This window comes from Lissotriton vulgaris, chromosome 6 (genome assembly GCF_964263255.1).
Source record: "Lissotriton vulgaris chromosome 6, aLisVul1.2, whole genome shotgun sequence".
Taxonomy (NCBI): domain Eukaryota; kingdom Metazoa; phylum Chordata; class Amphibia; order Caudata; family Salamandridae; genus Lissotriton; species Lissotriton vulgaris.
Genome location: NC_141694.1, coordinates 1,265,742,475 through 1,265,763,978, shown reverse-complemented (window position 1 = coordinate 1,265,763,978; position 21,504 = coordinate 1,265,742,475). Strand labels below are relative to the sequence as shown.

General features: G+C 45.4%; 1 protein-coding gene across 1 annotated transcript in view; it reads left to right on the top strand.

Moving 5' to 3' along the window:
- Positions 1-21,504, top strand: part of CDC40 (cell division cycle 40) — a 480,503-nt gene that overhangs the window by 75,225 nt on the left and 383,774 nt on the right. The window contains exon 2 of the mRNA XM_086927386.1: positions 12,088-12,174. Coding sequence (XP_086783512.1) covers positions 12,088-12,174 — 87 coding nt within the window. The remainder of the gene's footprint in view (positions 1-12,087; positions 12,175-21,504) is intronic.

Here is a 21,504-nt window from a genome sequence, read left to right as displayed (position 1 = left end):
AAAGGGCTACACCGCCCGGACAAGGAAAGCAGATGTGCAGAACCGAGGCGAAGCCAGCAAGTAGACTTGGCCGACAACAGGCGACTTCGCAGCTACACGCACTCTGCCAGCAGGGATCGGATTTCCACTTCGCATTCCAATCATGCGGAGCGGTGGTACGATCATCGGCCACCCATGAGACAATGGCGCATCCCTGGCACGAAGTTCAGCTCGACATAATTCGCCTAGGAGCAACGGATTTGAAAGCAGAAAGCAGTTCCTGTGTCCGCGACCTCTCACCAATCGATATCCACTAACGTGGAGCAGAATGGTCAGCAGGATATTTGCGGAGGGTCGGAGGGTCCGCGGAGCTCCGAGCTTACGCGGCCATCTTGGTCGCCCCCGAAGCTCCTCCGACATATTGTTACTAGAGTACGTTTTGTTTTCTTCTTTTTTTCTTAAACCAAATTAAAAATTACTGAAATCGAACAACGTGGTTGGAATTGAGTGTAGATAAATGCAAATAAATACATTTATGTAGTGCGTAACTCTGTAGGAGCTGTCTCTGGGCGTTGCCTAAAAGTTCCACTAACAAACTGCCTGGCACCCCTAATTAAAAGTGAACATAACCGGACATACTGCAGCCAGTTCTATGAGTTTTGCTGGCAGATTTGTTGTTGGTACATCAGTGATTAAAGGTGACCTATACTACTTCGTTCTGTGCATCTGTTCTGTGAATACGCTTTTTAAGAGTCAAAAGTTAACTTGGGCTATGAGCATCAGGACCTAGAGTGACATTCTTGCACTTAATGGTATAGGTTCTCTATAGAGTCTGAGCCAAAAGGAGTAATTTTGAGAAAAAGTACAAAATACTCAACATATGGATTGCTGTTCTGTTAGTACTTTAGTCATCATGCTTCCTCCTTCCTCATTACTCCATACTGTGGGATGTACATACTCTGCTTCCACTTCAGCCACCTGATGGATTTATATTAGCTAATCTGGAGTTGATCAATGTGCTTCATCTTTTAAAGGAGCAGGGGTTCTAACTGTAGCGTGGAACTGTCACTGTGATAAATCATTTTAACATATCTGCTTCTTCTTCCCATGGCACTTATTTCTGAATGACGAAAATTTTTTAAACCAGGTGAAACTCTGCTGGGAGGCAGTTTAAACAGAGTGCCAGCTAAATCAACCAAATATATTCTTGTGCATGATATTGCCGCACTCTGTTTGGCAGCAGGTGTGCAGTTTATGCGGTGTACAGGGTATTTTCACAAAAAAACAGCCAGATCTCGTAAATTGCCACATGCCCTCTTAAACACTACTACATGTGTGGATACCAGAACAGATGTGGATACCACCAAGTGAAGGCTGACCCCAACAGAATATTGTTTTAGGATGCCAGTAGACTTATAATAAAGTGGGGTCAGTGGATAATGGTGAGGTCTGAATTTGTTATCCAACAACTGTGGTCCTGTTTGATGGCTATCCTTCCAGATAGGTGTAAAGAGTGCCACCTGCCTCACTTTGCGTCTCACTTTTTCCACTCCTCCACCTCCTAAGCATGGGACCGTACTGAGAGCTCATCTGATTAGCGAAACTACTGAGGGTGGCAGAGTAGATCAGTTTTGCTGGTTGAAATCATGAGGCAAGCCTGAGACAAATAACTATTTAAGATGGAACCTGGCTTGTTTATGCCAAGGACTGCTCCATAAATAATAAAGCAATAAAATATCAAGATGGTGGATGGGGTTACAGATAAACCTTGAAGCTCTAGTTGCCACCCCCTGAACATCATGAAAAATCACAGTCAACACCATCCAATCATCAGGACACTTCTATGCCATCCTATGCTCTACCTACCGCCTTTTGGGGCAAGTTCCTGCAGTAGGGGTGTTCTGCCATTCAGAGGTCTGCCCATGGTGCAGATTGATTCTGCCATCCTGCCTGCCAGATTATATGCTATCCACTTGGAGTTAGTTACCCTAACCTTCTGCTTACCCCATTCTCTGGCTGTCCTCACCTTGGCTGCAGTGCCGGCCCCTGGGTTTGTTGTCATCTAGAGCACGGACTCCAAATTCGGGAGGTGGCCACTAATTCCGTGCATTAGGAGTATTCTTCTTGTGCTGATCGGATATTGTCCCTAAATTTTCTCTATGCTCTTGACCAGTCATCTCAGCTACTGTTTCCCGGTGTTGAGCTGTATGGGCTTTGCCACCAAGAACAAATTCTGGTTCACTGTGCGATCACCACCATCGTTATTTCCCTCTCTTGTGGTCTGGTGGAGGGATCATCTGATCCAATGCAGGTAAAAACCTGTTTGTCTTTATACATAGCCATTTGTGAGATCCCACCCTCCACCTGTTGTGTTCAAACACTGCTTTTTTTACCATTCCTATTTATTTGACCTTTCATGAACATCACTACAGTTAAAGGACAATGGCTATGTACAATTACTGGTGATTAACGTGTTTGACCTAACACCTCAGAGTTGTCAAGCAGGGTATTCACTAACTAAATGTATCCTGACATAATGGGGTTATCTTCATTTTACTGCAGTATTTTGTGCACCACCTGCATCTCTCCGGAGTTTCCTTTGATAGGTAGACCTGACAATTCTCGCCTCGGTGCCTATTCTAATCATGGGTCCCACGCTGCAACTCTGGACAATATCTTGCTTAATCTCCACCACGGCCCCAACAGCACCAGGATGCCTGGCCTCACCTTGGGGGGGGGGCAGGAGTGGGTACTTCACATGGAAAGGCCAGGAGGGGTTCCAGAGCGGTATGTGTACAGCGCCGTGATACCCCTTGGGGTGATTGTGCACTACAACATAACATTTACAACATTGGTGGCTCTGATTTTTTTCTGAAGTAAGTGGGGTACCATTTTGTCCTCGGTCAATCTATCCATTGGACCATGATCCTTTAAATAATTAAATTGTGAATGGACTCCTAGTCCTTAATGGCCACTTCTACCCATCTATGTTCAAGTTTACTGTCCCATGGCTCATCACGTTTTGAGATACTCTGCTCTCCTTAGGTTACCTCCAAATGTAGAAAGATTCAAAACCAATATTCTCAAAAAATTCTACGAAATCCTAATATCTGACTCTCTTCTACACCATGTCAAAGGCAAAATGAATTCAGATCTCTTGTTCTACAAATAAAATACCAATGCTCTGGAAATTACCTTCATCTAACTTTTCATCTCGAAAGATAGAGGCATTTATTGTACATGGGTGCTGGAAGATAGTAGTCTCTTCTGTTACTATGACCTCCCATACAACCATAATTATCTACAACAATGGCAATATTGTGATTGTCTACCCAGATAAATTTTCAGTTCCTAGCCCGACTCTCCCTGACGCTAACAAATATCTCAGGGGAGCACAGTAATTTCTAGATAAAATCATCACAACCTCTATATGCTACCTCATCTGCGACACACCCAGATGTTTTCCCATTGTTATGTCCTCTCATCACTCATTTGGATGATTTACTCTCCTCACCCCCATTAGCAAATGTATTATTGGGCACTCTAATAAATGTGAGATCTACAGCCAGAAATTCATATAAAATACACCTTTTCAAACTTTCTGGTTTTCATCTCTTTGCCACTACAGAGACATGGATCATTGATGCCTCTTAGAGGACCTAGCAATCCACCTTCCACCAAATCATAACATCATACTGACAAACCGGAATCTGGTTCGTAGAGGTGACAATGTATTTTTTTATCAAGTCTTCCCTTCGCATCCTTGGCGGTCCTGCATTCACATCCTTCAAATATATATTTATATAGCAAGATTGTCACCTCTCTGACAACTTTAGTGGTTGCTCACAATGGTCATCTATCACCCATTCCCCGCCCTTCTCCAAGAAATGCTTGTGTTCCTTCCATTTAAAGGTCATAGAGCTCATGATCCAGATACATAGCAATGTTATCCAATTGAGTCATATGTTGGCTGTGTGAACATCTGTCTGACATTCAATAGAAAATGTGCTACCAGAGCTAACTAGCTGACATAGATGCCCTTGGATTCAAACAATTGGTCAAAGAACCAGCTCATAAAGGTGGGAATTATCTTGATTTACTCTTCACAAGAGTTGCTGATATCCAGATCCTTTATCTTTTAGGTATCGTGGTCTGACCAATTTTTAAATTAAATTCACCTTTGTTACATTGCCACTCCTGGAACCTAAAATGTGTCCCAACTTATACCCCCCACCCTTTGGCGCAGTATGAATAAACAAAAACCTGAGGCCTTCATTCAGGCTCTCAAAGCCATTCCAGGCATCCCCCCTTCTTAATAATCCATGTAACTATTCAAAACCATCCAAACTCCAAGCTGACTGCGGTGTTGGATACCTTGGCCCCTTCTTCAGTCAAGAACCACTGTTCCTCAAAACCACTACATGGTTTAATGACTATGTAGGTCAGTGGAAACAGACTGGTAGGGCATTAGAGGCATATTGCAGTAAAATACAGCTATGATTCGATTGCATAGGCTGCAATGGATGTTCCAGGGGCTACAAGTCTGCCTGCACTAGGGTTAAAAAATGTCTACCACCAGTCTCTGCATCCTCATTCCACTAAAAAGCTCTTGCATGTATGTATGCACATAATATTTCTATAGTGTGAACTTAGACAAACAACAGTTCTTCGGCATCTAGAAGGATCTGGTTTCTGCTAGTACCCAGAAAATCACTCATTTCATATCCAGTTTCTGTAGCGAGTATTTCTTCAACCCATATTGGTGGTCCAGCTCTGGCATAGTTATCCTGCTTTCTACAATAGCACACAAATCAGGTTAAACTTGGCCCTTCCCTTTGAGGAATACATGACATCCATTGCAGTGGTCCCATAGTTCTGATCTTAATCCCACTCTCTTTAACATTACATGGCCCCCTACCCGAGCTCTAGACTCCTACTATATTGGATCATATGTATGGTGATGGAACATAGCTATTCGTGAAACTAGAAGATGACCCTCCCAAGATCTCTCTCGCTTTCACTGGTGAATGGAAAATAATTGACTTTTTCTTAATGAGGAGAGGAACAAACTATTGCTCTTTGGTTCAGTTAGCCTTTTGATCCCTTTGCTTGATCAGATAATTTGAGCCTTCTCCCAACCTCGTGTACCAAGCACTAAACTTCTAAGACTGTCTGGCTTTCTCTTTGCAAGTGAATGCTGTTTGCTAAAATGCATTCTCCCACCTTCGCCCACTAAAGTTGATCTTATCTGTGCTAAATTACTCCCAGAAAACTGCATTATTTGCTGTGGTAATGTCTCGCCTTATTGAAATGAACTATACACAGGTCTCCCCATTCTTTCCCTCAACAAACTATGCTGCCAGACTAATGTACAATCTCAAATGCGTTGATCGATTCTCCCCGACTCCCACATCTTTCAGTTGGGTTCATCTGCTGGAAAACACAACATTCAAGTCACCCTGTCTTGTCCACAAGACCATCGATAGCCATGCTCTATATTCTATGACTAGTGTTTTTGTTCCCTGCCCAGAGTCTTGGGTCTGCCAGCAAATGACTGATAACCCCTCACCAATTTAGATATAAAAGAGTTTGGAGACAGCCCCCACCCCCTTAAAATACTTCTCTTTAGATCTCCTTGCCTAACCTTCTTGGACTTGACCTTAAAATTTCATAAAATCCTCAAGACCTTCCATTTTACCATGGCGTTTGGATAATACCATCCTACTTGTGACTACATAAACAACCTGTTCTTTAGGTCGTCGGTCAGATAAGTAAGTCCAGTCTGTCCTAACACCCATGTTGCCTTTTAATTTTGATTGGCCCTTCCTACAGTCTGCTTTTCATGGTTATAATTTATTCTTATTGCCAGACCCATCACCCTCATTATATCCATCTTTTTGAAATCTTAGTGTCTCACACGATCATGTGTAATTTTTACTTTAATGGAATGTTCTGTTGATCAGGGTATGTCGCCTTGCAGCCAGTTCAAACTGTCACTTTTGAACCACCTCTAGTGTTAAGAAGAGCTTAAGCAATATATAGCGCCTTTGCTCCCCAAAGAAACCCAATTGCAAATGTTCTAGGATGTAGGTGTTTTTTTTGTTTTTGTTGGTAAGTAGGTTACATCACACACATTTAGAACAATTGTTATATGGCTAATTTGTGTTACAGTCCATTTAGGAAATGGGTCACGTTCCTTAATGCGGAGTTTGGAATTCACTTCCTTCTTTGAGTTCATTTTTATGTCCAAATGAATGTACCCGCTGTCGTTCAGTTACATATAAGATTTTGATTTCTTCTGAAATGATTGACACATTTCTAATTTGTTGTGTTGAGATATTTCAACTTTCTTTTTCCGCTGTGGATTTATTGAGTGTGTCCTTACCATCTAGTATTATCCACAATTTATGAAACTGACTGTGGCATTTGGTGCTGCCCCAAACCAGTTATTTGGCTTTTGTGCTAAAATGCGCATCCACGTGTCATTGATGGCTTTGGCTAACTGCTTCAAATGCTCTGTTGGCGATTAATTTTCCTAGTCATTGCTTGGAAGAGTACTTGCTGTGCAGTACGTTCTCCCCTCCCTAGAGAGTTGTCTGAATCCTATTTAGACTTGTCATTTATTGCTGACTCATAATGCTTTTAAATGAACCATTAGCATAAGGGTGTGTAATGGCATTGCTACTCTCGATGTGTTAGATGCTAATGTATTCAAACACAGAAACTCTTCAAATACGACCTCCATGGTAAGCACTTGAAGTAATTTATTTTTCGTGTTTTAATTATTGTGTATAACGGACATAGTAGATGAACAATGATGCAGCTATGCTTTTGACCTTTTGAGCACGACAACAGCCAGAAGAGGGGTTGCAATTACAATTCTAGTTATGGCTCATAATTGAATATTAGGTCTTGCCTACGGATTGCTTTTAGCGGTTTGTTGGTCAATACCTGTTGTGGACCATACCAGACAGAGGACTTCAGTTCAGCCCTTTGCATACCATTGGTTGGCTTTCTTTTCAGTCTCATTTCCTTGCATCATATTTGATGGCTTTCCTTCTGCTTGGTGTTGTCCCTTCCCTGGCACTTGGCTTCATTCGCATCTTTTTGATTGGATGCCTTGTATACTTTTAGTGCTCTACATCGGGGAATTACTTTTTTGCTCTCCGCACTCTTTGGGAGAGCATGTGCTTCCTTGCAGTCTACACTCCTCTAAGGTGTGCTACTTACCCCTCTTCATATTGTCACCCCTAAGCTCACTGTGTTTTGTTCCCCAGCAAACCTGTTGCGTATCCTGCCTCTACCCTCTCTGCTCAGCTTTTTAGGTCTCGCCTGTCGATGCGCATGCGCATCGAGCTTGCGAGACTATGGGGGCTTAACCACTCTTTAACTAACTTGCAAGGAATCGTGGCGATTCCTTGCAGTGCCCGTGACTTTTAAGCTCAATGCGCATGCGCATTGAGCTTAAAAGCGCGTGCACATGCCCCCAGCCGCCTGCCTTGCCCACTCTCTCTTTCACAGCCTCCCCCAGCTCCGCCCCCTCACTTCTTGGTTGCACGGCCGCTAGGCCGTGCCTCCCCTACTCTCCTCCCCCCTCCTCCTCCTACTCTCCTCCTCCCCCCTCCTACTCCTACTCTCCTCCCCTGCCTGCCGTGTCGCACCTCTCCCCGCTCTGCCCCCTCCCCTGCCCGCCGTGTCACAGAACACAGAAGCTTGCCTGTTAATTCACTTGTTTACCATATCGTTACCCGGGCCGCTGCTGTTGACCCCTCCTGTCCGCATCTTTCTGCCTGCTGCCCTCCTCCGCTCTCGAACGTGTATCTGCCCTCTCCTGTGTGAGTGCCCTCGGCCACCCTGCCCCCTTCCAAAGCCCTCTCAGGACTGCTTCGTCCCCCGGTTTAATCCCTTCATCACAAGGACTCCCGCCGCACGCCCCTAGTCTTATAAGCAAGGGGGTTGATTAGTAGCCACACAGCTTGAGTCACAGGAAGTGCGTCAGCGAACACCTCAGTCTGCTGGTAACGGCCATCTTTACATTCAACATGCTTATACAAACTTTGCACAGGAAACAATATAAATATAGAATTGCCTTAGATATAAGCAAGGGGGTTGATTAGTAGCCACACAGCTTGAGTCACAGGAAGTGCGTCAGCGAACACCTCAGTCTGCTGGTAACGGGCATCTTTACATTCAACATGCTGATACAATCTTTGCACAGGAAACAATATAAATATAGAATTGCCTTAGAATAAATGAATGATTTGCAACGCACGAGCCTTTTTTAACGAATATTGTTAGCTTTTATACATATTTAATAAACGTGTAAAATAACAATTAAAGGTGCAAACCGTAAGCAATGTAGAAAAAGAATAAAGGTGATATGCACTCGTAGGCTCTTTTCACTTATATTTCAAACTCATCTAGCTGATGACAGTGTTGACTAATGACGTGGAAGAGAATTCTTAATGGCAACGCATTCAAAAGGCGGGGCATGCGTGTGGTGGGTATGTTCTGTTAGCACCCTGAAGCGCGAGCGCTTTATGAAGACCCCAAAAAGCAAACATAATGGCGCTCAGAAATGTGTAAAAGCATTTTAGAGTTAATGTTTGCGTTCTATAAATTACATGATTGTTTTCCACATATAAGGAAGGGTACAGCAGGCTGGCCCCTTAGAAGTAACTCAAGCGCCAAGCTCAAACTAACAAACACTTTAACCAATGTTTGCTTAGCTACATTTCAATACTTAGGAAATACAATGCCACGCCAGAAGTTATGTTGGTTGACGGTCGGGTCTTTAACTATTTTTGTGTTGTTCACTGAAAAGCATGATTACAACAGTAAGTAGGTCACAAGAGCAAATACGCTGATAGAAAAGAAAGCAAGGGAGCATGATTGTATGTTAATGTGTTTGTTTCCAGCTGGTGTGTTTCCAGAAGCAATGCACAATCAGATCTCGTAATCTATTTAAGAACTCCCTGTTCGCCTCCAACCCCGTCCAAAAGCCCAGTATATCGTATTATTAATCCAGGACTACACGTACCAGAATGCAAAGGTAAAAAACATAGCTTGAATGAGCTACTCGGGCAAATATGCGGGAAAAGTTGAGAGCTTGTGTGTGACAGCAAAAGATGGAATGCGGATAACTTTGGGGGCGGGGTACTAGGTGACTGACTGCACGACCGAGGTCGCACACAGGGGGCATCATCTGTTCTCTCTAAATAATGGCACAAACTTTAAAATTAGGTTCCCTGTCCGTGCATCTCACCCTTGCTTCACTCTTGGGCTCCCTATTCGTGCTTCTCTTCCTTGCTGCAGCCTTGCCCACTCTCTCTTTCACAGCCTCCCCCAGCTCCGCCCCCTCACTTCTTGGTTGCACGGCCGCTAGGCCGTGCCTCCCCTACTCTTCCCCCCCCCCCCCTCCTCCTCCTACTCTCCTCCCCCCTCCTCCTCCTCTCCTCCCCTGCCTGCCGTGTCGCACCTCTCCCCGCTCCGCCCCTTCCCCTGCCCGCCGTGTCACAGAACACAGAAGCTTGCCTGTTAATTTTTATTTTCTACCCTCTCCAGCTGGTCTTTTGCTTCCTTGGCCCCTCCCTGTTCTGCGCAGCTTTTTTCCTTCTTCCCCTCTCCTATCCCCTTTAAGCTTGTTTTTTTGCGTCCCCACTCCTGCAGCGCCATTCACTCATTGGATCACAGTTTGTCTCACCAACAGCCTGTTTCAAATGCCACTTCGATCTAGGCTCTCATCTAAGAGTCTCCACGCATGGATAAACAAAGACCACTTTTGCCAGGAGTCGGCAAATCTCTTCCCACTGGGAACGGGCCACACTTCCCAACTTCCATATGTGATTTTTACCTTCAGTAGTGTTCAGATCCTCCCCCACCGTGGTAAACTACCTCCTCACCAGCAATCCATAAGTCTTAAGTCCAAACAGTGTGGCTGCCGCCCCTCCAGATAGTACCGGCAGCGCTCATGTAGACCAGACATACCGCCCCTCTTGGGGTGGCGCGGCGGTACCAGGTTGCAGTGTCCCACTCACGCTGAGCAGTTCCAAATATCCCGGTAGAGCCCTCTAGTCCTGTTCATCCAGGTTCGATGCTGAGCCAGCGTCGTCCTCCTGACTATGCCTGGCTTCCTTTCGCTCCCGTGTCCATGTCTTTAGGGATTTCTGGAGTTCTTTCGGATCCGTAAAGAAATACGATCGCCCTCCTGTGTTAATGCGAAGCTTGGCAGGGCACAGCATCGCGTAGTCAAGGCCCAGAGTACGCAGTTGTTTTTTATACGGCACGAACTGTCGTCTCTCCTCCTGCACTTTGGCCGTAAAGTCCGGGTAGAGGGAGATGTCCATACCCTCATGTTGAAGCTTGCCCTTCTCCCTAGCCAAGCGCAAAGCAGTGTCCCAGTCGCTGTAATTAAGGAGCTTCGCGATAATGGGACGAGGCGGCGCGCCCGGCTGCGGTTGTGGGCCCAACGTGCGATGGGCCCGTTCCACTATGAACATGGGGGGAAAAAGCCTCCTCCCCGAGTAGCAGCTTCAGCAATTTTTCTACAAAGAGTTCCATCTTCCCAGTTTGCGTTGTTTCCGCCACACCTGTAATACGGATGTTGGACCTGCGTGAGCGCGCCTCCAAGTCCTCCGTTTTATCACGAATAACTTGCAAAAGTCTATCAAACTGCTTTTTATCTTTGTCCCACTCGGTCTGGGCTTCTTCGGCTTCGGTGAGTCGACGTTCCGCCATGTCCAGGCGCTCCGCGTGTTTATCCACTCGCTCCGCCATGCGGTCCATGCGGTAAGACAGAGCGTCTATCTTAGTGCCCACAGACGCAATGCTGTCCTGGATGCCCTTTTCCATGGTGGCCAGCATGTCCCGGAGGTCCGTGGACGCTGGGGCGGTCACAGTGGCCCCCTTCGGGGATGACTCCGGGGCCGTCGCATCAGGCCCTTTCGGTCGGCGCCGTTCAAAGGAGAGCTTCGCCTGGCAGCGTCGTTTTTCCCCATCTTCTGCCCCTGTTGCGGTGGATCCCAGAACAAAGAGGCGCCTCGCAATCAGCAGGCCGCAGGGGCAATACAGGGGATACACCAGACAGCGATCCACTGCCACTAGATACTAAGTCTGAGCCAGAGGCCCGATGCAGCCAAGATGGCGTCCGTTATGGCGGACGAACCGTCTCCAATCCCTTCGGCAGAACCCACACTCGCTAGACACAGGGTATTATCAGGTCTACATCGCCAGCACCCGTCAAGCAGGTCGCCGCAGTGGGGATCCGAACCATAGATCGCACCGATATGGCGACCGCTCCACCTCGTGGTTCATGTGCTCAATGTCCTCTCTGCCGGTGGCCCTCTGCTTGGGAGGACAAGTCGTGCTGAAGTAGGGCAATCGCAGACAAAAAAGGGGGGGGGGGACGCTCGGCAAGGGAAAAATCCAAGTGTTAATCCGACCGGAGATCAGTCCGTCCTCTCCCGACTCTGAGGCTGCACGTCAGGCGACGTCACCCGGCCACCTCTCCAGGATAGCACGCAGCTTCAGGCCCAGTCCTCCTCGGCCGAGTCGCCAGGAGCCGCTCTTCACACCACCCGGAGAGGCTCGCCAGCCAATGTCCAAAAAGGCCCCCAAAAGAATCTAGGGGTGTCGGCGGGTGCAGGAGAGCCCGCTTTGGCATATAGGACACTTTTTAGGATAAATTATCAGGATTATTTCGGGGCTAAGGCGAGGAGCCGAGAGCTCACGCGTCCGCCATCGACGCTGGCTAGCTCCGCCCCCCGTATGTATATTGTAATTACTTTGTACTTCATAGTTTGTCATTTTGGCTATTGGGTGAGAAATGTGTAGGCTTTGAGTGTTTTTACCTTTTTTTGTTGTTAAATAAACGTTGTAATATTTAAAATTACTAAAACTGTATTTTTCATGAACTTCTAAAGTGACATAATTTCAAAAGCAAGCATTAGCTGGAATCAAAAAGACCCTTACAATTATGCTTTTGAACTACTAAATATTGTTTGGCAAATGTAAATGTACCAATAAATTGAGCTGATGTTAATGTAGTTTGGTCTGCCATGTGGAGTCAAGGTCATTTGTTGAATTTAATGTTGTCCTTTTTTGTTTTAGGAAGATGTTGAAACAGGAGTTCACCTTGACCCTTCACTCAAAGAAGTCACCTACAACCCCACATATGACACCATGTTTGCACCCCAGGTAAGTGAGCTGTTCGTTTTACATAAGTCTATGAACAAATCTGGCCCCAATACACAACTGTGTCTAAGGCCTAACAACAATTTATAATTTATGGTTAAGATGTATTAATCTATCAGTTACTATTTAGACGCAATATTGCTATTGTTAGTGCAGTAGTGCTCTATAAAGCTGCTACATAAATACAATCCATATTCAGAACAGTCCCTTATTATTGAAACGTTCTTTTTGAGTGTCTTCTCTCCTCAGCATGGAATTAAGATTTTTGCCTCCCAGAGATTTTATTTTCCCAGTAATTAAATGCTTTTCTTGAATATCCCAGCTGTGATTATTTTTCTCTCATCAGAATTATTCAGTTTAGGTTTCTCTAGCATGGAAATGTAAAGTATATGGAAGTGTTTCCTTTGAAGTACTGTTGAATGTCCACTTTGTGGGCATGCACTTTACCCACATATATATCAAGATTGAAAAGAAAATATGACCGACTCTAGCATTTATTTACTGCCACACTTTACTGAGCCAAGTATCTGCTTTGTAAATGTAGTCCTCTACAAAGCACAACAACTGTTCAGTACAGTTTGTTATAGAGCTCGATGTCCTGTCGTTGCCATAGGCTCTTGGTGGTAATTGCTCACCCAAGGTCTAGCTAGTTGAGGTATTACCAGCAGTGCAATACATGTACAAAGGTTGGGGTTTGTGTCCATTGATTGTGATTATGCCTTTTAAGATGAGTTAAGCCCAGGCTGTTCAGTTTGGCTGCTCCCTGCCCCAGAGTCTCTCCTTGTAAAGAGTCATCTTCATTCTGAAACAAGTAATTTAGCATAACTTAAGATAGTTTTCGAGTTTTGTATGAGCTTACTTGACTGTACAGCAACAGCAAAAAAAGTCCATTTACACTTATGTTTTCAGTCCCATGAGGTCTGAGCATAGTCGTTCCTTGGATTGACTCCAACATCTATTACTTTTAAATTGATTTGGAAAAGTATCTGTAGATAAGATTGGGAAATACAAACATTTACAGATAAAAGCTTGTAATGGTACCTCCACACTTGTGGAAGTGGGGTTAGTGTTTACCCTGCACATTGTCTTGACTTGCTGAGTCCTTGAAATGCTTCATCCCTCCTTCATGCATTGGTTTGGGAAGAGCGGCCAGGGCAGTATCACAGCCATGTGTGTGATTGCCTTCTGTTTTCTAGAAGGGGTAGGCTTTCATGTCCATTTACTGCTGAGGGGGTCTCCTTTGTTACATACATGTCCCCTTGCTCTGAGTGATGTTTGCGAGGGAGCATCAACATTGTGCAGGGAGAAGGGCCTATCTCATAGGTATGTGATAAGAACCATCATATTACCAGTGATAGATGCAGAAAGGAGGCTCTGCAGAACGCAGTGGATTCTGAAATGTGAGTGGCAGTGTCTGGCCCTGTGAGTGGCAGAGTGGCATCAGCTACTACACTATACGCTTTACCCAGAAAGTGGACAGCCATAAGGGGCATAACCAGCCTGCTCTTTGCAGGTGCATACTTATTGTTAAGAGGCAGGTTTTCAACTAGTAACTACTTGGGGTCATTTATTATTCTGGATACTAGTAAAAAATCACTCTTCCGCGATGTTGTGACATTATAGGCATAAACACATGGAATATATAAATTCACCATATCAACCTCATTGTATTCTACAACGTGTTACGTGGAGCCATTTTGAACTCCCTTTTTGACTCCGCAATACATGCTGTATATTTGATACTTCCCAACCTTGCATTGAGAAAGTCCAGTGGGACGGAATACGTGTTGGCTGTATGGATAACTTGTTCTCTTCACTTGCTTTTTGTGTCAATATAAAATAGCTTTAAATAAGGAAGACAACAAACTTTGGACTCAATCCCTCCTTGCTAGCGAGGTCAGTGGTGAATTGAGGATAGTTATGGCTGTGCTCCTTGGCTCAACTGGCAAATCTCCCTGGTTACTAGGTTTCTTATTGTAACCTTAACATCCGTTTGTCTGATCCTTTTTTAGACAATTGGGTAAGCGTTCTTTCTCTTCTCAGCAAATAACCATAACTTAATTTACCAAAGTTTTGTACCCTGGGAGAGTTTGTTGTTTTGTAATGCTATACTTTGGCACCGCCTAAAGAAAAGAACCATTAACCAAGCCCAATGGCCATGCGCAGCATCTTTGAGTGGACGTCAGGACCGTGAGCCATACCATTATGTCACCTCCTGTGTTCAAAGAACCCACTACGTAGGCTCTCACTGTTGGCAGCAGGGTCTGGTTGCCCAGCCGCTGTTTCTCAAAAAGCATTGCCTATGACCTTTAACAGGTTCTGGGTACATGTGGTGGACTTCACTAATGCCTTGTTCGAAGAGGTGCAACGCAGGCCCCTGCAGCCCATTCAATGCAGGGAAGCCCCGACCTTTCAAGGGAGCCCTGAAGCCCAATAAATATCTCTAAGATATGAGACATGAGGGCCCCTCATCCTATTCAGCAGGGGGGCCCTACCATTTTGAGTTATTCCACGGCTTGCACTCAGAATTTGTATGGTCAGATCCAGTTCTGCATGGCCTATGGCTGTTCACAAAAGGCTGTGGGCACAGGGTATCCAGTCTTTATTACTTCAGTTGACACTTTAGCATTACTTGCTTTTTCCAGCTGATCCAAGATCATACCCACATCGTTTACTCAGATTTGGGGAACTAGTGCTGTGCCTCATAATTTGTGGGCCTCTGCTTCTGGATGCACAGATTCCTCAAATCAGTGCACTTGAAGTTCTTTTTTTTGGGTACAGGATGTCCCTTTTTATGATCCCATCCCCTCCCCCAATACTAGTTGGGATTAGAAGACTCTTCACTTTCTCACTGTTGTCCTGTCGTCCTGCCATTTTTGGTGAAGTTTGGTGCAGTTGGTAAGGAGAGGGGAAATAAAGTTTGGACTGGATCCCAAAAAACTGTTTTACAAATTGAACCTGAAAATCCTTGTAACATACTTGGACCTCAAAAACATCAAAGTGGCGTAATACAGATAAACTGCTTTAAATAGGCTTTCTGTAGCAAATTTTGTTTGCTTGCTATAGTTTCCTGCCGTTTTAAAGTTTTAAAGGAAAAGGTTGGGGACTTTTCCCCTATTAAGGTTTGTTTGCATATCTGTTCCATATTCTTGAACATCGAGAAATGTGCTAAATTTCCCAAAGTGATGGAATCTCTCTATAGTTTTTAAAAAGGGCAGGCCTGTTTGTTTAACTTGCATTTGATCAGACATTTTCAGAGCCAAAGAATGGAAAACAATAAAAAAAGTTGTTTAACCGTCAAGTGCATGTTGGTAGCCTTGAGAGAATATAACACCAGACTTGTTAAAAAAAAAAAAAAAAAAGTAAGTGTGGGGGACGGGGGGTGTGGAGAGGATTGGATCTACTGCTGACTGTGAACATCCATGCCATTAAAGAATACAAACAGCAGAGTAGAAGAGTCCTTGCTTTATTATGAATATGTAGTTGGGCCATTGGTGTCCCTACCTATGCTGAACTCTCCTCAGTCTGTCTGACAGGCTAAAAACAAAATTGAAGAAGTAAAAGGCCTTTCAATTTTACCCTTTCTGGCTTAGCCGGAACCTTGAGCTGGGGCATAAGTAATAGTACAAATATTGCTACGCTTTGCAAAAGGCAAGGGCATAAGTTAATTTTCCCCAGCATTGTCTATTGGCCAGATTAAATTTTTGCTCTCCATGAATTATTGCACCGTACCAAGAGTTTGTTCTTTCCCTGACATACTCCCACCAGGTCTTAATGCCACTACCCCCATCATGCCTAATTACAGGCGAGCATTTCCTCTGCCTTGGCTATTTTTATTTTTTTATGGGCAGTTGTTCACAATTTGGCAATGTCCTATGCCTTTCTGGCATATTCTAAGGGCCGTAAAGGTTGTCCGGCGCATTCTCCCCCCACCTTGCCTATAAAATGCCAGAGCTTTTTGTATCCTCTGGCTTGCCATTTGTGGATGTGGGGCACAACAAAAGCTAACCAGTGTCCTGATCGTCCTTGTCCAACATGTTGTGCAGGCACGAAAGGCAAGAGCAACAAACTGCTTCTCCACTGTCTGCCCTGTTCGCAGTTCTCATCAGGGCACTGGGGTAGCCTAGAGCGGTCCTGGTCCTCCTTCAACTCCCAAATAATACAGCTCCTTAGATGCTCATCAGTGCTTCTTTGGAGGTTTATGTACCTTTTCAGTGAGTCAACAAAATTGAATGGAAGGTTCCCCTGGTTACTTAAACACAGGCAGGGGGAGAGTGCTGCAAAAAAGGGGGGACCGGTGATTTTTGTGGTGGACTCTATAGGGTCAGGAATGCTGACTGGAACAAACCAGTATTACGACAAAACTTATTAACTAGAGGGTCCTTAAGTAATAACAACACAAAAGAACATTGGTGATCTGAATGTCCAGCACTATCCCGGGTTAAACAATATATCCTAATTAAAATTATAAAAATATATAAACAGGTAAACACACCAGTAGAATAAAAAGTATGAACACAATTTATTAAAACACCTCCCTATAAGGGTTACATTCTAGGTAAAAATCATTAAAAATAATCACAGACAGTGAAACAATGTAAAAAACGGGGTCAAAGTACAAAGGTCGACGCTGCGTTTCGGTGTGAGTTTCTAATATTTACACCTTCTTCAGGACACTTTGACAGTTCTCAAGTAATCTGATCTTATTGAAGTTTCTCTTTTGAACATTGAGAAAACTCCAAGAACAATATGAATCGTCTGTGCCTCCACTTTGCTCAATGGCCTGGTCTCAATCTGGGGTGCTCGATGAAGAACAACGGAGGAGCCACCGGAATTCTCAGGATAAAAATATGGGGGACTGCCTCAGGTCCTTTTTAAATTTAGGATCCCACAGCTGTTTATCCACATTCAAATGCTGTGTTCTTTGGTTGGTGATTTGTGATAACACCTAATCCGTGTGAGTCGGCCTCCCTGCTCCTCCGTGTTCCGCGTCATCCTCAGGCAGTCCCCCATATTTTTATCCTGAAAATTCCGGTGGCTCCTCCGTTGTTCTTCATCGTGCACCCCAGATTGAGACCAGGCCATTGAGCAAAGTGGAGGCACAGACGATTCATATTGTTCTTGGAGTTTTCTCAATGTTCAAAAGAGAAACTTCAATAAGATCTGTCAAAGTGTCCTGAAGAAGGTGTAAATATTAGAAACTCACACCGAAACGCAGCGTCGACCTTTGTACTTTGACCCCGTTTTTTACATTGTTTCACTGTCTGTGATTATTTTTAATGATTTTTACCTAGAATGTAACCCTTATAGGGAGGTGTTTTAATAAATTGTGTTCCTACTTTTCATTCTACTAGTGTGTTTACCTGTTTATATATTTTTATCCTTTTCAGTGAGTCAACATTCTATATAGTATAATGACATTTTCCAAAATAACAAGGCTGTTTATGGCACTGCACTCTTACACAATTAAGTTGCACCACTGGATAACGTTTTGTAAATAATAACTCCACCATTTTATCTACTGCCATTATTTAACCTATCCACGTTTATCAGGCTTTTTTGATCTTGTTTATTTCACTTGTGTTGTGATCCCTTACAGAGCCGAGCCCTTTTTTCTTGTGTCATCTATGCATCCTTGTAACAATGTCTTATGCTTTACTATATATTTTGTCATACAATAATTCCCGAACGTTTACAGGCATTCCCCTTCTTCAAAGGTAACCCTCTCTGCCACCGTATACCAATCCATATTTCTGCACACGCGTACTTAGACTGTTGAACTGCTATCTACAGGGAGCCGATAAAACCCTTTCAGTCAGACCTTGAGGGGTGTTTAATGCTGTTTATGTACTGGTAATAGAAGCACATAGCAGGCTGTAGCTTATTTTCTCAAACTGTTTCCAGTTTGCTCTTCTGAGCTGTAAGGTTCTTAACTGCAGGATTATTCTCTGCTCCAGCTTTTTATGACTTTGCTTACAATAATCATTTACTCATTCTAACAGTCCTTCTTGACTCCAGTTTTTAACTTAAGCTGACTGATCTTGCCCTGCAATCTTAGATACTCAAATATCAGCTCAGCTCTTACAAGCTCGACAAGATGATCCCTTTGAATATTAGCAAAGGTCCTCCGCTAGAATTCCCATCTTACCCGTACATTCCTAAAGATTTTGATGAAAGAGCTGGTTCTTCCATCTGTATTTGCACCCAAAAGATTTGTTTGCTTTTGTAGTACTTTTGTGGTGCACTTTGACACTGTTATCCAAGGAGACATCAACTGTAAATTTTGGTATAGACTGGCTAGACAGTGTTGCTTCTAGAAGTGGTCATCCCCTTTTTAGGTTTCGCTGGGGGGCGGAGCCGTTAGGCTCCTCCTCCAGAGAAATCTATTGAGTACAGTAAGCACTCTGGAACACGCCCCCCCCGTCCCATTTGCTAGCTCCATAAATGGAGCCTAGCCATTGGACGAGGGGCCTGTCCATCAATGCCGGACCAGACACGGGGGCGTTCCCGAGATTCTTTGGCTTTGGCGACATCACGCGACGCCGGGAACGCCCCCGAGTCTGGTCCGGCCGGGCCGTGCTTGCTGCTGTCCTGCCTTGTGTCCCTCCTCCCGCCGTCCCCACGTTTCCCGCCTCCCTCCCGACGTCCGTGTCCTTTCCCGCCCCCCTCGTCCTCTCCCGCCCGCCCCCCTCGTCCTCTCCCGCCCCCCCCCCCCGTGTCCTCACAAATAGTGGTATCCCGTCCCGCCCGGGGGTCAACCGGCAGCTGCTCGGCACCTTGGCCGAGGCACGAAGGGGCTGCGACCGCATTGGTGGCTTTTCGGAGGCTCGTCGGCAGAGGCGCGCTCTGATTGGCCGCTGCAGTGGGCCTGTCCCCGTGAGCTGCGCCGCCGTTGGTTGGAGCCTCGCCGCGTCATCAGGATCTGCCCCGGGAGCCGCGCTGTGAGTGGCTGACTCCGGGGGAACCCTCGACGTCAGCGGAGGCCAGTGGGAGCTGCGACGGGGGCCGTGCCTGCGAGGGTGAGTCTTCGGCCCAGAAGCTGGGGGAGATCGCCTTCCACCCCGCACCCGGTATTGACACCGGCTGAAGAGAGGAAGCGCTGGGGGGCTGTGCGCTCGCTCGCCAGAGGATATATATGCATTGTTGCCTCTTAAACATCTATCGATCTATCAAAGTAATATCTGAAATCAACAGACGCTGCTAATAAATGAACAACATGAGGAACCTGTGTTAAAATGCGCCTGGAGTTTATCAATCACTTCCCCAGATGTACACAATTGCCACGAAATAGTTTCAGAAATAATTTTTAGCTAATCAATCGAATTTGATGCTGGTGATGCCTCTAGGTGCTATGGTTAAGAGAGGTTGGCGGTGACACGATTTAATGCATAAAGCAATGCAGATAATAACCGATACATTTCCTTTAATCGAGCACGTTTAAATCTGTCAGTAATCTAATTGAAAGCTAATGCATGTTTCTCAAACTGACACCATGTCCTTGCATAGCCATGAAATGGATTTCACTGTTGATGAAAAAGGCAAGTTAAGTCCTTTTGTGCGGCGTTCCTGGAGTATTATGGGTGTGCTCTGCTGTGCTCTCTCGGAAACGCATACTACTATTTCTAGCTAGCTGTGTGGGACATTTTTGGCAAGTGCAACAGTGGAAAAAATGCTTCACCACCTTCTGCTGCCAAGCGGGGAGGTGATGAGAGCCATGTGAGGACCACACGAACACGTGCATCCAGTTCTTCAATCCAGTAATAGTGCACAAAGGCGCAGTGGTTTGTAAAGAGGCGCTATACAAGGCTGTTCTTCCAGACAGACCGCACTAGACCCATAGCTGTGAGACCACCAACATCTTTAAAAACAGAGGCACAAATACAATATGATAATGTCTGACATAGCGCTAACAAGCAGCATAGCACACATTGGCCCCTAGGCCACCTTGATGTACTAGAAGGTAGGTTCGGATTTTTCCCTGGCCTCACACAATACTATCGCGAGCCCTCAACATGCAAACAGACTGCATCGCACAGATGTGAACAGTAAACATGGAGGCATCCACTGGCCGAGCCTAAAAATTCAAATTGTGGGCGTCAGCATGAGCAGGGCCGGGCACGTAAGAACGAATCAGTTACAAGTTTAAACTCTGGCCCAACCTGGAATGATATTCGTGTCTGTCTCGCCCAAGTAACTTCAGAGAACTGTTTACCCACTCCAACAACACCTACAGGGCTTGGGCGTTGTGTACTCTGCGATAGGCTTGTGTAATCGCAAACCACAACTGACACACACCCAGAGAAAAGCGCGCAACTTTCAAATTTCAGCATGTCATGTCTGTCCGTGAACCAACCAGGGCCACGGGAAATATCCGATGCCGGGGCTGGTGCGTTTCCTCATAACTATGGATTTGCCGCATTTGCCTCTTAATACTAACCACCCTTCTGCATAATGTACAGATTTGGCTCAAACGGATCAAAAGTTACTAAAACCACAGCAATAAGTTTGCTATGCAGTGGGAAGCCCGGTTCAAATGCTGCCTGGCCACCTTCAATATCAAAGTTGCGACCCCTGGCACTGTCTTTGCGACCCCTGGCCTCAGAGGTGGCACAGCAGGGATCCGAGGGAGTTACCTGGGTTATTAAGCCGAGGATACGCTTTGGTGTAAGTGTGACTACGACCGTGAAACCTTTGTTCAGAGTTAACGTATGAAGTAATACTATCATGAAACACGCCACACGGTGCCGCATAATTTGCCTTTTCTTGCCGCATAATGTTATCAATGCTGCCACACAACTTGGTCCTAAGCTGCAGCACAATTCCAGTGGCGGGTGCCGTAAACCTATCTGAAGCCCTTGCACCCACCTCCAGGGCATGTGTGGCTTCAAGTGCATCCTTGAGGCCAAACTGGGCGACTTCAGGATTTGCACCCAGACACCTGTGTGGACACAGGAAGGTACAGCCCATCTCACTTACTGTTATTAGGGCTAACACCTGGTAACTATGCGACTGAAAGGGTTGGTGCAGTGACTCTGGGGATATTCTGCAAGCCAGCTGTTCGAATACTGGCAGGGCTGCCTTGGTGTTTCATGCTTCCACTCTAGATAAAGGGAGGCATTAAAGCGGGAAATATTGCCACTTCAGTGGCCGAACCTCGGTCGTTTCTAAGGTACGTTTCTCTAAGTTATGTTTAGATGGGTTATATAGCGCCAAGCACACCCCGAGCAGGTATCTAGGCGCTATGGGCTCCTAAAACAGAGACGCGGACCCAGACCGTCCAAAGCCTCGAACAGAAAGGAAACGGGAGAGATAAACAAAGCCAAGTTGTGAGCA